At 39.4% G+C, this 16,036-nt stretch overlaps 1 protein-coding gene across 8 annotated transcripts in view; it reads right to left on the reverse strand.

Moving 5' to 3' along the window:
• The window catches only part of nav3 (neuron navigator 3), a 402,370-nt gene that overhangs the window by 56,953 nt on the left and 329,381 nt on the right, over positions 1-16,036 (reverse strand). For all 8 annotated transcript variants that reach the window (XM_084911103.1, XM_084911104.1, XM_084911106.1 and 5 more), the window contains one exon: positions 6,937-7,045. In XM_084911103.1, coding sequence (XP_084767229.1) covers positions 6,937-7,045 — 109 coding nt within the window. The remainder of the gene's footprint in view (positions 1-6,936; positions 7,046-16,036) is intronic.

Below are 16,036 nucleotides of genomic sequence, written 5' to 3' on the forward strand. Positions count from 1 at the left end.
TTTGTGCGTGTGTGTGCGTGCGTGCATGAGTGTGTGTGTGTGTGTACACATGCATTTAAAAGTGTGTGACCTTCATAAAGTGCTGTTTCTTCCAGCGTTTTAACTTGAAGGGGGAGGAGAGAAGAAAGGCTCCCATGAGAACTTATGTCAGAGCATCACGGTACATCACACAAAGATGGAAATGGAGGGAAGGAGACAGCTCTGCTTCCGCTCAACTATCAAGTGGATTTGATAGAAAATAACATTTGGATTAGGTGCCCTAACAAGGCTAAAGAAGGGAAATGAACCTCTTCAAAACACATCTGCTAATGTCACAACAATAAGCACCTGCCAGTGCATCTAGTCATTGGCAGGTTTGACTATTTTGAAGACAATCTGAATAATTTGGAACGCTTGCTGTAATATTCCCAACCCATCTCATGAAACCTGTATTAAATCTCATTGTTTTAATCACAAATGACAGAAAATGCCAAAAAATGTTTGATAAAGAGTACTATAAGAGTACAAGAGAAAAAGACAAAAGAGGTACCATGATAATAAGTGAAATGGCAGAAAATAAGAGCCGCCAGTACATGTAATGATGCACAGAGACCAAAAAGCACTGACTCACTACCATGACCATCCTCCACTAACTGAGGAACTGCTGCTTTTCCCCTCCAAGTCTTTACCAGGATCTGCATGTAAGAACTGTCACATTTGAAAGATCAGGATGATTTATTGCATGGAATGAAAGAAAAAATCCAGCCTGAAACTTTAATTATTTATGTGAAGTAACAGGATAATAGAAGTAAGGCAAATGAGTCAAAGTGACTGGACACCAAGCCCCGCAACTCCACAAACTACAGCATATGTGCACTCTCAGTGAGAAAAGTGGGAACTCACTTGAGCTCTCTCTACTGGGGAAAAGAGTGCACTGCAGTCAAATAATGAGAGAACGGACAGACCTAACATAAAACCAGGCATCTCTGACAATCTGTTACTTTAAGGATAAGCTGGTAATGTGCATTCCAATCACAAACATCCTTCTGTGGACAGAATACTAGCATGAAATTGAAATGACGCACATAACAAAAGTGGTAGCAGGCGCTACAAATCATGTGTTTTTCAGGACAGGATATAATGATTTTATGATCAGACACCAAACAAAAGCATTATTTGCATATTTATAATATAATAAAATTTTGCATAATTTCTTGCATATTGGCTTACTGACTGTAGCACATCACGCAAGTGAAATGCAGGATAGTAGTAGGAGTAGTAGGAGAGGCCTTTGCCTCTGCACACTGGTCTCATTAGGTGACAAAAGCAGTGACACTTTAAAACAGCGTCTCACACATAACAGTGTTAGAGATGTGAGAACAGTGTGTGTGTGTGTGTGTGTGTGTGTGTGTGTGCTTAGCGAGAGGACAGAACGCTGCACGCCTGAGATGCAAAGTGCCAACATAAGAAGGACAGCAATGCCACCCATATTCACTACACATCTTTATCAACACCTCCTGAGATCCACACACATGCTCACATGGCCAGTGACGTAGGTGATTCAATGTTATAGTGTCTAGCTAAAAGAGAAAGAATGCTTATCTTATCCATCACACCCAAATATGGAAATCCAAAATCAATTTGCCACAGTATAGAAATCAAAATCATTTAACCAGTCATACACAATGTGGGCCACTTAATCAGCTTATCTTTATCTCCAGGCAGCAGAGAGAGAAAATGAGAAAGGCAGATAAACTGAGAGTGACTCTGCATGTAGGTGTTCAAATAAATAGGCATGAAAACCAAGAATATGCCTGAGCAGCAAGTACAGGAAAAGTGCTAACATACCTTACACATCCAACCCACCACATATGTATACTCATGTCAAAACACACACACACACACACACACACACACACACACACACACACACACACAGCAATAAAAAATGTTCAATATTAAGACCACATTTCCCACAAACCCTTTCCATTATCTATAGAACAGGACTACAGCCCCCAAAAATTGATCTGAGACTATTTTTACGCTTGTCCAAGGGCTTGGTGTGGAAATAATGCATGTTGACAGCAGGGCACTGCTTACTGCTGAGCAATGCTTAATATAAATATGCTGGACCTTGTTCTTGCAGCTGCTAATGAGCTCTGTGTTAATATCCAGTTCATGGGAGCTTGTCGTTAGCAGCACTTCAGAGACACTGCACATGTCATGGTGTGTTTTTCAGATTCACAACTCTGCACTCTTGCTGTTCAAGTCACAATCATCCTTCTGAGGCAGACAGACGGTATCAAAATTTGATAATGTATACAAAATGTATAAAATGTCATATGCTTCATTGTGGATCTGATTGCAGATTATAAATCATAATATTGTATTGCTTGCTATTAACTGTTATTTTAGACAACTATATAAGTTACTGTCTTTTATGAAATTGAGGAATAATTTTACTTAAAGAATTTTTTTTTAACTTTCAACTTACTTCAACATTACCTTTCAAACTACTGAAGAAGTGAATTTTTAGTAGGGCACATAGAAACCTAGGGATATTTGGCATGAAAAAAAATCATCTGCAAATTTTTGTGTTTTCTATTTTTCTATTTTTTGTCATTATTGGAAAATTGCAGTTATTGAAACTGTTTTCTGCCTTCACAATAATCAGGTTAACAACGATAGCAGCGCATTTGGTGGATTACACAGTTGCTACTCTCCAACTTTTGAGGGAAGAAAATACATGTGTGACAACTAAGATTTTTGCATGTTTTGTTGAGTATTTTGTGAGTTTAGAACTTTTGCAGTAAGGCTGCAGACATTAAAAATGCTACTGACGCATACATTGTACACATATTATAACACATTTAAAAAAGTAAACTCATCCTCACTTCTTAATTCCTATATGTCAACTCAGAATCTCCTTCATTCCAAAGCAATGAATAATTTAAGACGTCCTATATTCACTGTTTTCCAAATGTAAACACTGAATAAACAAGCCGGTCTCAGGAAGCTATTATGTTCAGAATGTCGTCTGGCGGTTGCTAAATCCCTTTGGGACCAAACAGCAATCCCTCAGGTGCCAGCAGACTGGTTGACATAAAAAAGGGGCGATATCCCTCGACTGTTTGCTGTGCTAGGTTTGTCCTTGAAGATTATAGCTTTTCCTCACATGTGGAGTTTTTTGCATAGAAAAAAGTGGTGGTAAATGAAATGTGGGGCTGTATGTGAGGGCCCCTCACATACAGCCCCATAGATATCGCATCTGGATATCTAAACAATGGTGTGAATGCCACTCAAGCTGTGCGATGGCGAAAAGCAAGGTCAGTTCAATGAGAGAAGGAGACTGTTTCAGAGTCTGTGTAACCGTAGCTTAACCACATGAATCTCTGTCAAGCGGGTCAATCCTTTCTGTAACATTAGCCCTCACCGTCTTCCAGACAAGGGCGTAGTTTCAGTCTGTTCTGACATAATATCAAAGCTATTTAAAGAAAAGATAAATGTATGTGTATGAGTGTGCAATCACATAACACTGAGCTTATTGGAGAAAAAAGCATTTGCAAACTTGCTTCTAAAGTTACGATCAGTTTCAAAAGATGGCGTTTATTAGTAATGGGATCTAAATGTAGCATCATCCCCCCATTTCAATCAAAACTGCCATATAATGTGCTTTTAACTTCAAGTGTTAGAGTAACCATTTCATACATTTTAATTTGGAGTATTTTTCTTTCCCGTTGATGAGTCAAATGCCATAATGATCAAAATCATCAAGCTATAACTAGCTCCTAGGTCTTGTTAGATCTGATCCTGCTTAGATAATGAAAACATGAGTCCTATCTTGAAAGTCACACTTAGCAAATTTGCTTGAGCACAGAGCATGAAAAATTCCTGTAAGATGCTTTACTGCAAAAGCGTCTCAAAGGGAAGACCTTTTGGTCCTTGTTCATTCATTTAGTGGTGCATAGGCAAATTATTTATTCTATCTTTGGCAAATATAGTCTCACTTGTTTTTCTAGGCACTCTTGAAAAAGTAAATTAAGTATGTTTCAGCAGCTAAAACTAACTTCTTAATCTTGCAGTCTGTTTGGCTGGGGTATAAACAGATGTAAGTGCTTCCTAAATAGGAAGCAAAGAGAAGGACAGAGTAATGAATATGACAGCCATGTCTGCTCGAGCGTAACAGTGATTAATTAACTGAGGTACTAAGCATCTTGGTGATTAGCACCATTTCTTATCCAGGAGAGAGATTAGGGTGGCCTGGCTGGGCTTTTGTTGTGGACAGAATTGGTATTCAAACTCAAAGGCTCTCTTTACATTCAAACATTCACAAGCTGACTTCCCATTTTATACTCGGTCTAATGACTGAAAGCTGAGCGGTGATCCATACTGCTGCCACCAGTACCTACTGTTTTACACTGTTTCACTGCTTCAACTCACATACACATATACACCATACACAATGCTAATGTGGCGGTATGATGATGCATTTTTCAAATACTTCACGCTGACTGGCCTTGTGCGTCTGATGCATGAAAATGAGACTTGCCTCCTTTGACCAATCAGACACCTCACACCCCAAACCTGTGGGTCCCATTGGATTAAATGTGGTGGTAAGACAATGCCGCTGTATTGATTGTGCCTGGCTGAGACTCCTCTGAGGAATAAAGGAGTAGAAAACAAACACAAAAGCATGCACACACACACAGACTGCCATCTGTCATGGCTGTCGACAGCCCGGCCACCATCTTCCTCTGTAAATGGGGCAAAACACACAAAATAATAGACTGAGGGTGAAGGAGAGAGGCGAGGAGGGAACATTTCGCCCAGGGAGCTGATATAAACCAGTAGATCATTTTGTCTTTGCCTGTGCCGCAATCTTTTCACGAGATTCTCTACGGTGCCTACGGCTCCCAGGTAGGACAGCTTTTTAAGGTGTTGGTTGTCCATCAACTCCTGAATGCCATTACATGTGTGTCAGCTGGTGAGGAAGGTGGCGCCTGCTTTTAATTAAATCCAGGATATGTGGAGGAGAAGATGGCATGCTTACAGAGCGAGTATCATTAATAGTTGGGGACATATCTCCCTGATAAATTGTACAGAGTGAGTCAGTCCAATCAGATCTGGGATCTGGACGAGTGATGTACAAACTCACTTGGGTAATCTCAAGATTCAAGATTCAAGAGCTTTATTGTCAATACAGTAGTATACAGAATATACAGTGTACCGAAATGCCCCCCATGGTGCATTTATAAATGTATAAAGGATATATCTCCAAGAGATATAAGAAGAGATATAAAACTAGGAATTACATATAAATAACATGCTAAGTTTCGGTAAAATTAAGGGATAAAAAAGTACTAATTACTAACTATACAATTCTATACAATACTATAATTGTAACTATACAATATTAACTGTATGATAAACACAGACAGGACAGAGACAATACAAAGTGGAATGTGCAGTAGGTATTGAATAGAGATGGACCGATCCGATATTACGTATCGGTATCGGTCCGATACTGACGTAAATTAAGGGAAATAAAAAATGTAATCCGATCCATTAAATATCAAAAAAGCACCTCACAAAACTTGCGACACGGCGTAACTCGGCTCATAACTGTAGCACGTTGGAGCAGTATATCGGATTCATATCGGTATCGGCAGATATCCAAATTTATGATATCGGTATCGGTATCGGACATAAAAAAGTGGTATCGTGCCATCTCTAGTATTTAATACCAGTTTCAAGTTATTGTCGGGATATCATTGACGAGACATGACAAAGACATGTGCAAAATGCAAAATGTGCAAATATAATATAATTTTGATGTGTTCAGAACTATGTGACTGAGTGTGCAAATAAGCATGTTGTTCCCAGGTCCAGTTTGTAGTGGATTTGTGGAAGTTTTTGTTGTTTTTGAGTCTTTTGATGAGTATTGTAAGGTGTTTGTAAAGGCGTATGTGTATATCAGTCCTTTTGTGGTAGTGAGTTGAGGGCTCTGACTGCTTGGGGGAAGAAGCTCTCCCAGTGTCTGGTCGTCACGGTTTTGATGCTGTGAAACCGTCTGCCAGATAGAAGGAGGGAGAACAGTGCATGTGAGGGGTGGAGAGTGTCCTTCACTATGCTGTTCGCACGTCGGATGATGTGTCTGTCATAGAGTTGGGAGGTGGATGTGAGAGGGCCTCCAATGATCCTCTCTTCTGTCCTCACTATCCGCTGCAGACACTTCTTTTCAGCGAGGGTGCAGTTCCCGTACCACACAGTGATGTAGGAGCAGAGGACGCTCTCAATGGTTCCCCAGTAAAATGATGTGAGGATAGGAGGAGGGAAACTGGCCTTCTTCAGTTTCCTAAGAAAGTGAAGACGTTGTTGGGCTTTCTTCATGATGGTGGTGCTGTTCAGGTTCCAGGAGAGATCGGCTGATGTGTGCACACCAAGGAACTTCACACTGTTGACCATCTCAACAGCAGATCCGTTGATGTGCAGAGGGGTGTGGGCCATTGAGAGACAGGTTGTTATTCTGACACCAGTCTACCAGGTGTTGTACCTCCTCTCTGTGCTTTTACAACTTTTTAAAAAAAAATAATTAGTTTTTATATATTTATTTTTAGTGGCGATGATGATGTGATGATATATATGGCTCTGCGAAGGGAGCATGTTCTATATTTGGGTTGTGGAAGTATTGATACTACTGGGGCTAAAGCACTGGGTAGGCGTATCTGGTAAAACACATGACTGGTTCAAGTTGGTTCTGTTGGTTCACATGGTAAACCACAGGGTTCTGTTCTTGGCCCCCATTTTATGTTTAGTGTGTTTACTTCGTGGTTTTTATCTTGAAAGGTGCTATACAAAATAAATAATCTGAATAAAAACCAGAAACTGTTGTGTTGTTGCATCTTCAGATTAGGGTCATCCATTAAGCGTTCAAAGTAAAGAGCTCTGCACGCCTACCTGTGGCTGATCTGTGTCCCCCGTAGACTGGACATGGTCTCTTCTAGGTTCTGCCGCAGGTCAGCGATGTTCTTTACTGTTCTCATACGTCTTGTCTCAGGGTCTTCTCCTGCACACATACATTTTTACATGATTTACTCAGATCCCTGGACATACTTTTAACAACAAGCACCTGTCACCCATTTACACAAAAGCTACAAACACACACAACATAAAAAGTGATGAGGATGTCTGACATACAGTTTTTCATTGGATTTCACTGAAATGTCTCAGTAGGGGGAACAAAATGATGACCGATCACAATGACAGACTGCATTAAGGTGAATGTCCCTAACCCACTTGCTGAGAATTTGGATCTCATACAATAAATCCGCCTGTCAGGCTGCACTAACATGCACTTCTTCTGCTTTAAAAAGTGTGTGTATCATTTTATGCGGTATTGACATTTTTCCTTCAGGCTGATGCTGAAATGTCATGCCATGACACCACGCAATCTGTCACTTAGTTTGGGACACAGTCATGCCCGCATGTAGAAGCAAACTCTGCCAGAGCTCCTGTGCTTCTCTGTCAGACATGTAGAGAAATGCTTCCATCTCTCTACCTCGCCCTAGAGCAGGAGACGGCTAAGAAAGCACTTCATATATTTTATGTTCTCTTTCAGTGCCTCGTTTACAGATGAAGAATTTGTTTCATTAAGCTTGCTGAAGTAGTGTTGCTAATAAGCACTGGACGGGCAACATTTCAGAAGTGTGAGCAGTGACCACAGACCAAAGTATCTGCTTGTCAGCTCCAATTAAGCTTCTCTGTTAGCTTGTCAAGCTAGCCCATACCCACAGGCAGGTACCACACAATGGGTAATTAACAAGTGGCACGAGAGACAGAATGGATGGTGGTCACAGTGCTTTCTAGTTTTAAGGTGATTTCACAGGGAAACTGTCTCCGTGGCACAATAAATGAGCCAGCAGATGTTGGCCAGTGTTGCGTAATGGTAAAATGACTGCAAGAAGCTTTTCTCTGTGTTTCAGGCAATGCAGCTGTGATTACAATGTGGGGCACATCAGGGCAGACGGAGGTTCTAGAGATTTGAAAAGGCCTCAGGGAACTCCTCTGGGCCAGCTCATTGCCACGGGCAGAAACCACAGTATCTGAGTTCTTTATCTTCTGGAATATACAGCAGGATTATATTGAATTTGAACAGAAATGCTAAGCTAGTTTCCTAGATAACACATAACATTGTAGGATGGAGTTCTGTTTTTTGTACAGATCCCGTCTTTTTGATTCTACACTGAACAACGTGATCAGGCATGAACTACTACAAAACTGGCAGTACGTCATTAATTTTGCACACTGAGACCAGTCTTCCTGTTTTGCAGGATGTTATGTTACAATACACAGTGGTAGAGTTACTTAGGCACATTTAAAGAAAAGTGCCTTGATGGACACATTTCATTTATCTTTGTTTTGTTCAAGCTTTGTTTTTGAAAGAGAACAACTTTTATTTTATTCACTATTTCACTATTTATTTGATCATTATTTGCTGCAGTTGCCTTAGTTCTTGTGCCTGCTGAGGCTCTACTGAATTAAAAAAGTTAAATCTGTGACTCACAAGAGCACATGGTACAGGTCTGGCTAAACCTTATTTTTCAGTCACTAAAGTCTTGGGTCGTTTCAAATGCTTTTAGAATTCATTCACTTCTCATTAGTATATGGGGATATGGCTGGCCAGGGAGCCGCTGCCAGTCCCCTCTGAGGTCATCCCCAAACCGCAGCCTCAATTCATGTTCAAGCCATCTGCCATTACCTAAAATGAGGACGTGGTCCGAGCTAAATTCCAGAAAAGTCCACACTGCAATATCTGTTTGTTTTTCAAAGCTCAAGACTTGACCTCAATTACAACATGGATCTTTTAGAAAGGCTAAAGCTCCTTTAAGAAGGGAAATCCTGGATCACATTATCTTAATGGGAAGGGGAGCTCTTCACTGCAAACTCAAAACATTACAACCGCATGATTTTGTCTTTCTTTGTAATCTAGTGATGGGATTTCCGGCTCGTTTTAGAGAACCGGCTCTTTCGGCTCCCAACCGGCTCTTCAGGTTGCTTTGTTGCTTTAATTAATTTATTATTAACAACACTATAAAATTATGCACAAAAAGAATTACTAATGTAAAAAAAAGTGGTTTTATTTATATATGTTTATATATAAATATATACAGTGGCCCCTAGAGACAAAGCATGTACAAACTCCAAAAATCACGTACAAATTTCAAAGCACGTACAAACTCTAAAACACATTTCTAGCATGAACTGAACTTCCAAAACAGAGCTACCTAGATCACTTAAATGACACAATTGAAAGCATATGTGTATTGTTTGTGCATTTATACACAAGCACTCATATATATTCAAATTATTAAAAAAAAAAAGTTCATTTACCTGTTACTACCACACACCAAATCCGGTTGTTGGTACTTCCTGGCTTTTGTAGCCACGAAGTAACAAAAGCTCAACACTGCTCCTAGCATCCTGGAGCACTTCTGTTGTGTTTTGTACGTGATTTGGAGTTTGTACGTGCTTTGTCTCTAGGGGCCACTGTAAATATACTTTTATTTATTCACTCCACATAAAATGTAATAAATAAATCATATAATACAAAAAAGTATTTACATTTCAACTTTTAACTATTTAAATTTTCAGCTTTTTCCTTTTAAACAAATTTAAAGTGAAACAACACAAAACACTGCAAACCACAACACAATTAAATATAAATTAAAATATGAAAACAAAAAGAAGATGCATATTCTCTGTCATATGGGCCTGCATGAATAAACTTTCTGAATCCTTTATCATCCGCAAATGAAAATAGTTGTGGATGATTACTATACCTTTCTAATGTGACGTTGTTGTCCCTGGCTCTCTTTCTCTCTCTTTCCCTCCTGCTCTGTTCCTGTGCTACTGAGAGTGTAACTACCGCCCCTCCCCCCTCTTCCCAGCGGAAAGCACAAGGCTCGCATGCGGAGTGAAGCGGAAAAAAAGTGCGAGAGAGGGTGAGAGAAAGAAAAAAAACCCCACAGCTCGTGATAAGGAGCCGGCTCGCGTCGTTCACTTCAAAGAGTCGGCTCTAAGAGCCGTTTCGTTCGCGACCGACACATCACTATTGTAATCCGTCTTTTTCTCATGTCATCCCTGATGTGCAAAACTTCTCTCACCAGCTCTCCTTCAAGAAAGATCCAATTACAATCCCATTATAAAGTGACATGAGGCAATCTAGTCCCAGAATCTCCATTTTGAACGGACTCTTAATGAAACATTGAGAAGCAGTTAAAGGTGCGAGTGTGTGTGAATCTATTTGGGTGTGTGTGTGTCTGCGTGTGTATAAATGAGAGCCATAGCAGCAGTGCATGAGAAGAGGTCTCACCCGAACAATGCTGCAATGACATGACTGCATCCACAGTGAAACCAAAACATTACAGCGTTACACTTTCTGCTGTAAATAACTGATTTTAAAGACTAGCAGACTTGTATGGTTAAATCTTTTGCACCTGATGACGTAATGTAGCAATATGCTTATACAATATTTTTTAGCTCCTACTTTCACTTCCAACCCTACAGAGAGGTGAGAAGCCACCAAGCGCTCATTTGGATTCAAGCTTACATTCAGATCTTGGCCTGGAAAGCACAGGAAGCAGCCAAACTGAGACCAGGCCAGTGTGTGTGTGTGTGTGTGTGTGTGTGTGAGAGGGGTTGAGGGAATAGAATCAGGAAAGGTATATACACACATTCTTAGACACACACACAAGCACACACACACACACACACACACACACACACACACACACACACACACACACTGTACAGTACCAGTCAGTGCTTACATGTAGTTCCTTCCCCTACTTTTTCATGCTAACTGGTACAAATAGCCATTACTAGTGCTAAATGCTATCAATGTACTCTCACAGTTATCTAACTGTACAAATGCATACAAAATAACACTCACGTAAACATAACTGTGCACTAGTTTGCCCTCACTGCTGCAGTTTGTTGCAAATCAGTTTGAATAAAGCTTGGCTTCTCTCAAACTCTCTCATTCTCTCTCTCACTCACACACACACATATACCGTATTTTCCGCACTACAAGGCACACTTAAAATCCTTTAATTTTCTCAGAAATCGTCAGTGCGTGTTATAATCTTTTGCGCTTTATGTATGAATTGTGGTTGTGCTTACTGACCTCGAACTGATTTTAAGTGGTAAACGGCGCTCAAAGATCTGTCAAAAATGTTTCAGTACGACTTTGGTAAGCTACAAAGCCCACCGCTTGATGGATTGTCAGAGCATTATGGCTACCGTAGTCAGAAGCCTAGTGGACTTGGAGTTCTCTGGGTCCAAAACTCCGTTGCTTAAGGTCCCAAAGTCAAACGAACACTGGAGCACACTGAGAGTTAAAAACTGTCTAAATTCTTTCATCTTTAATAAAATGATCAGCATTGCTGCTTTACCAGGTGTAACAATTACGTTTAACATCCAGGCATCCATGAAAACAGAATTTATTAAATTTAACAGAGTTAGAAGTTAGCAGGAAGTTAGCTCGCTAGTTTTGCTATTTACCTAAACATGATATAGCATGTTCTGACTGAGAGATTTCTGAAAAAAATAAAATGTACAGCTCTGCTATCACTTCCAACATAAATGAAGACAGAAAACTAAACAGCAGTGACGTTTGTAGGGTTACTGAAGTTGGACTAGCTGGTATATAATGCTGTGCCATGTGATCGCTAGTGACACAGCTATGTTAGCATAACGCAGTGAAAACGCAGCTGTTTCTATGCGTTTGGGCCTTTCGTCCACATGTAAACTGCGTTTCGAATCACCGAAAACTGAGATTTTTAAAACTCCTTTTTTGCGTTTACGTGTGGACGAGGAATACAGAGTTTGTCAAACTCAACGTCAAAGGTATGTGCCCTTTTTCACGTCACGCAGTGCGCTACGTTATTGTTTACATGAGATGAATTGCAGAATGGCAGATAGAGACAAAATACTGTTACTGTTAATCTGACTAGCTGCAGTTTTTACACGCTTAATTATACACACGCAGTTGCTGTCCCTCCATTTAGAAAGGCAGAGGCGTCACGGTGTAATTATTTTACATGTAGTTGTTTTTTTCCTGTGTAATAACAAACAAATTTCCCACATGTGGGACTAACAAAGGTTATCTTATCTTATAATATTCAACATTGCTATCAATGCATTTTTCAAAAAATGCCTCTCTGTGCAAAATGGGTTCAAAAACATAAACAACATTGGGATACCGTTTGATTTGAACCGGGGGAACAAATCGTGGAAGGATCAGCCTGATGTTATTTGTATCCAGCTGTAACTTTACTGTATAAAGAGCTAACATCTCCAAAATGTTGGGAGTAGTTAGTCATTACAACAAGTGTTTGTGAACTAAAAATCAAGAATGTGGGATACTGTTTGTCCGTGATTTGGAGAGCCCAGCGTGTGCTCCCGACACAGGGAAAACCAATTCTGCAGTGGAGACCTACCTTGGCACTTGTGCAGGTGAAGCCAAAGGGAAGATATGCTTCATCATATTTTCTAGTCTTTGGCTTAGAATGAAGTTGGTTTGGAAACATATTCAGCGATGCTTCATCTCCTGCTTTGCATTTGTGTGGGCGGCCCGTCAAAAACCTGTCCATGATGCTAGCAGTGACCAAGCGCACCCCCCCCTGCAGTGGCTCTGCGCCCCCCCAGCGGCGGGCCCCACACTTTGGAAGCTCTGGCATAACATAAAGCATAACACAGTGAAGCTGGAGGATGAACGCTAACTAAGTTAATGTGAGGGTTCCCGATGGTTTTTGACAAATGCAGTCGCAAGGCAGGATGCTGTAAACGGACCAAACTTCAATAAGGAGAACAACTGAGATAATCCATCCACAATACGATAGTTTTGTTTAACTTAATGTGCCTTATAATCCATTGCGACTTATGTATGAAAACAGATCCGTTCATCGACAGTGCACCTTATAATCCGGTGCGCCTTATGGTCCGAAAAATACGGTATATCTAAGTGGACACAAATGTGTTTCCTGGCAGCCACTTAAGCACATTGAGAGCCTGTTAATTACATCAATGACAACTGTCTGTGCAACAGTGTTTAATGTAATGCATGGTTTTATATGACACACACACACACACACACACACACACACACACACTTTTTAAGCACTTTCAAGGTCCATTTTCAAGCTTTTCCAGCACATTACAAAAAAACAGAATGCATATTTCACTTCGCATCACCTCAGTAAGACCAAAATAATAAGTCTACACATCAGATATTGATGCTTCTTTCCTATGTGACACAAAAAATAGGAGACAGATGTTTGTTTGTTTTTTAAAGTTCATTCATTCAAAACTAACTGTAAGATGTTTAACTACATTGCTTTCTGTATTATTGTTAAAGTTTTAAATGATCACCTTTAACGTGTTTATTCTAATAAAATCATGTCCAGTATGACAGGCATGGAGAACAGCACTGACTGGGAGAGGCTTTGAACAGATGCCATACTCAGTTCAATTCAGCGTATAAGACTTCATCTGCCTTAAATAAAAAGTCAGCCTTAAAGTATGAAATACTCATATACAAAAACACATCAAAATTTGTCTTAGTGGCTGATAGTGCCCGACAGGTCTCAATGTGAGCTTGAAGCCATTATGATTTTTAAGTTGTTTAATGTGTAGGTTCTCACGATAAACAGATTCAAACAGTCACACATTGAAACAGACTGACACGCAGAGGTGCAAGGCAGCCCAGGCGGAGAAATTTTGCTTTTAGACTTTGTGAGAATCTGATAAGAAAACTATTCAATCAAATAGTTATTTGTGGTGAAAGAATATGGTTACAGTTTCTAGCACTTTTAAGCACCAAATCCAAAATCCAAGCACTTTTCAAACCTTGAAAAGGCAATATTAAAATCCAAACATTTTCAAGGATTTCAAGCACCCCTACAAACCCTGTGTATGAAGTTGATGATTGTTAACATAAAAAATAAACATTTTAACAATTACTTGTTTGCTCCTAAATCTACGACATGAGTATATACAGAAAAGTTTGACATGGTATGCAAAAGAAAAAAATAAAGAAATACACAAACAAAAAGTTTCATAATTGTCAGTTTCATAATTTCAAATTCAAAACTAACATTTTCTTTGATTGACTCATATTACATTGATTAGGGTCAGATTTAGTGTGAACAATAATACACAAACACTTTAATTCTTTGTGAATTCATAACTTCGTTTCGATCCTGTGAGGAAGAACTCATAAATAGGAGCTCTGACCTGTTACACTTTATGGCGTAACTGACGTTAACCTGACAGCAATCAAAACCCTTTTGAGAAGTTTTGCTAGAATTTTGCGACAGAAACCAAAACAAGTTCAGTTTTGTTTCTCACCAATTCACCAAGCAAACAGACACATTTCACCAAGTCACTACAAATTGGAAATAAATTGGATATTAACTAAATAAACCTGCTTTAAACATCAACAAATTGTTGTTTGTAATTCTTTATCAATATATACAATACAGTGCTACCCTTCAGCCTCCTTTCCCACGTGGATCTACCTGTGCAGTAGATATACCTGTGTTATAAATGTGAAAATCCTCTGATTTTCAGAAAAGTTGACCTCTGACCTTGAAGTCAAGGTCACCGAGATTTAAACTTAACAGAGATTTTCAGATGCAACCATGGTATTGATTTGAAAATTCTATGATGCCTTGTTCTTGAGTTATTGCTTTCATAAACTTGGGTGTCCACAGCGCACCGCCATATACCAAACTCCAAAGTTTGGTATATATATTCATTAAGATTACAACACACAAATAACAAAAATGCCAACACTATTGCCCTTTTTGACAACACTATTTTGATGTTATCTAATGCAGTGCAAAAAGCAAAATAAAAAATAAATACATTGATAACTGGCAGTGAGACAGTCTTAGTTAACACACAGGGGAACACTGAGACTTCAGAAGATTTTTACTGCGTTTGTCTAATTCAGCCACATATTTGTTTCAAATAACCCTGAATGAAGTGTGCAATAATGGGCTATCGATCACACTGGCTGTGTGATTCACAGGCTGTGAGGGCGGTGCAAGTAATAGAAGCTGTGGAGGAGGTGTTGATTTTGCTTTAGCTCTATCTCAAGGTATTTCTGTTTATTGCTGCATCATGCTTCAACATGCTCAAAGGATATCAGCCAAATCTACCCATAACTGTGCTTTGTTTCACATTTCACTTTGATTTATCACAATAATTGTCAAAAATCCTTCATAATGACTCCTGTGTTTCTCTCACGTTAAAGCCAGGTTTGTGCACGGGTGATCGTTCCACATGGGAGGATGGCAGATGGTGTGTACACTGGAAAATTTGACATATATTAACAGAGCTGGTGCCAAGGTATAGCACAGTACCAGGTTAGACTCCATCAGCTGAGATTTACATTAAACCACTTAAAGCTGCATGCTCAACAAAGTGCCTCATTTGCAGACTGTGACAGAGTGAATGCAGGTGAAAAATAGGATGTGTAATATCTAGGAAATAAACTACTGCTGCTGTGCAGATCTTTTAGGTGAGAATGCAACATATCTGTGAGTGTAAAGGTATGGACTACAGGAAGCAAAGTGTTCTTCTAGAGCGTGTTCTTGCAAAACAATGCCTTAACCCTTTAAGACCTACCATAGAACCAAGTCCGCCAGAGCTTGTCTTTATATTTTTACATGCTGTAGTGCCATTTATGGGAGCATTTCAACTTGCTATACATCAATACAACCGTTATAGCCCAAATTTTAATAATATGTATGCATTAAGTCAATAATAACTACAAAAATTGCAAAAAAAAAGTGCAACAAACAACAACAAAATTGAAATTCGTTTTTGTTTTTTTTTTACATATATTTCTAGTTAGAGAAATGCAAGAGGCTTATCCCTCAAAACTGTAAATACAAAAAGGTTGCACAAAACAGTTTCCAACAACAGGAAATTTATTTTGAGTGTCTTCATAGCTTTATTATTGAGATACACTCATTTTTATATACTGCAG

The sequence above is a fragment of the Perissodus microlepis genome, chromosome 17 (assembly GCF_051167445.1).
Source record: "Perissodus microlepis isolate ML-2025 ecotype Zambia chromosome 17, ASM5116744v1, whole genome shotgun sequence".
Lineage (NCBI taxonomy): Eukaryota > Metazoa > Chordata > Actinopteri > Cichliformes > Cichlidae > Perissodus > Perissodus microlepis.